At 54.6% G+C, this 2014-nt stretch overlaps 1 protein-coding gene across 1 annotated transcript in view; it reads right to left on the bottom strand.

Annotated features, from left to right (window-relative positions):
- GUITHDRAFT_165148 (hypothetical protein) overlaps positions 1–1035 on the bottom strand; it is a gene marked incomplete at its 5' end in the record, with an annotated part of 2606 nt that extends 1571 nt beyond the window's left edge. Inside the window, 5 exons of the mRNA XM_005825583.1 lie at positions 146–230; positions 445–518; positions 730–797; positions 865–931; positions 985–1035. Of these exons, the coding sequence (XP_005825640.1) occupies positions 146–230; positions 445–518; positions 730–797; positions 865–931; positions 985–1035 (345 nt within the window). The remainder of the gene's footprint in view (positions 1–145; positions 231–444; positions 519–729; positions 798–864; positions 932–984) is intronic.
- Between the last annotated feature and the right edge of the window lie 979 nt (positions 1036–2014).

Below are 2014 nucleotides of genomic sequence, written 5' to 3' on the forward strand. Positions count from 1 at the left end.
AGAGGAGGACGAGTAGAGACCAAGACGCAGAGAGTAAGAAGGAGGAGGAGGAGGAGGAAGAGAGGAGGTAGGTAGCAAAGGAGGGAAGGGGAACGAGAGGAACAAGAGAGTTTGGATTCCAAGAAACGGAGCATGTTGATAAGACCTTGGAGATAGTCGCATGGCGCTGAGCTGGGATGTAGTTCTTGTTCTGCTTGCCGATGCCGATGACTACTGTCTCGGGATAGTGCCTGGTAGACGGAACATACTTACTTCCTCCTCCTCCTCCTCCTCCTCCTCCTCCCTTTCCTCTTCCTCGAATTCCTGTAACCCTCTGCCACTCCACTTCATTGTTGCCTTCCCTCCCCCTATTCCTGATTTCCCCTCTCATCTTAACTTCACAACTCCTTTCCCCTTCCCTTCCCCTTTCCCTGGGCAGCCCTCCTCCTCCCTGCTCCTCCTCACCTGAGGTCGAACAGTACCACAAAACGGCGAAAGAGAACGTCGCCGATAAGAAGACCTCCGAAGCCAGGAGGAGCCTGAGAAAGAGAGTGAGCACGAGCAGAGGAGACAAGCGAGGACAAAGCCGAGAAGACGAAGAGAGGACAAGACGGAGTTAGGTAGACGAGGAGGGTAGGAGGAAAGAGAAGAAGAAGACAGGAAGGAGAAGGAGACAAAGAGGTACGACAAGGAGGAGGAGGAGGAGGAGGGTGAGGAGGATAGGCAGGCAGGTAGGTAGGTAGGTAGGACCTTCTGGACGCAGGATTGGTTGGAGAGGGACAGCCACCAATCGTCGTAGGGGATCTCAAACGTGGCGCCTGGGTTGCCGCGTCAGGTTGCAAGGGAGGAGGAGGTGGTGAGAGCTGATGGCCGTCGCTGCAGCACCTGCGATGTTGAGGTAGAAACTTTCCTTGACGGCAGGCTTGTGGGTGTTCTTGACGAGGCCCTTCCACTGGTGCCGGGGCGAGTCAAGGGAGGCAGGGCACTGAAAGATCTGCTCCTTACCTTGGCGTACGGGGACTCCTTGAACAGCCCGTTCATGGTGTTGTCCGGCATGACAAGGCAGCTGATGGGGGGGGAGGGAGACGTCAGGAGGAGGGTTTGAGAGGGAGGAAGGGAGGAGGAGAAGATGACGGTGGGATGGGTTATGATGGTGGGATGGGAAAAGAACTTGTTGCAATGTTGATGACAAGAACAAACATAGGCCTTCACCTGGTCCCGCTGTCCATGATGGCAGGGAGGTAGCGAAGACGCTGGGGATGTGAAGTGAGCGACGAAAAACAAAATTTCCTTCCTCTTACGGGATTCTTCGGAGTGAACTCCAAGAGCTCAACGTCCCCGAACCTGAACATAACCACATCAACCAGCCATGTGGTCGATGATTACATGCCATCATCGTCAACATTACAACACTATCGTTATCAACATTACTATCATTGTAGTCATCATCATCATCATCATCATCATCATCATCATCATCATCATTTTCATCTCACTTGAGCGAGAGCGCAACGACGACATAATCGTTGATCGTAATCGAGGGTGTGAGGAACATCTACGGACCAAAAGTCAACCCCTTCCTCCTCCTCCTCCTCCTCCTGCTCCTGCTCCTCCTGCTCCTCCTGCTGCTCCTGCTCCTCCTTCCTGCTCCTGCTCCTGCTCCTGTTCCTGCTCTCCAGCTCATCCTCTTCACCTTGCCGTTGACTGCCGCCGGGTCGTAACCCCCGAGTTGGATCTCAGCTTTACACTCTCTCTGAGGAGACTGACGGCAAAAATCAATCTTGACAGTTCTTCCCAGCTCAAGTCCACCTGCTCCCTGCTGTGCGTCGTGTTGCAGTCGGTCGAGAGGAAAGAGAAGGCGCGTCGACGGAGAAACTTGTTCCTGATCGACCCTTGAGAAGGAGGAGCGGGGAGGAGGAGCAAGAAGAGGAGGAGGGAGTGGAGGGAAGGGAGGGAAAGGGAGGGAGGGAAGGGAGGGAGGGAAGGGAGGGAGGTTGGAGTGGATGGATGGATGGAGTGGAGTGGAGTGGAGGGA

Source organism: Guillardia theta (genome assembly GCF_000315625.1).
Source record: "Guillardia theta CCMP2712 unplaced genomic scaffold GUITHscaffold_82, whole genome shotgun sequence".
In the NCBI taxonomy this organism is placed as follows: Eukaryota; class Cryptophyceae; order Pyrenomonadales; family Geminigeraceae; genus Guillardia; species Guillardia theta.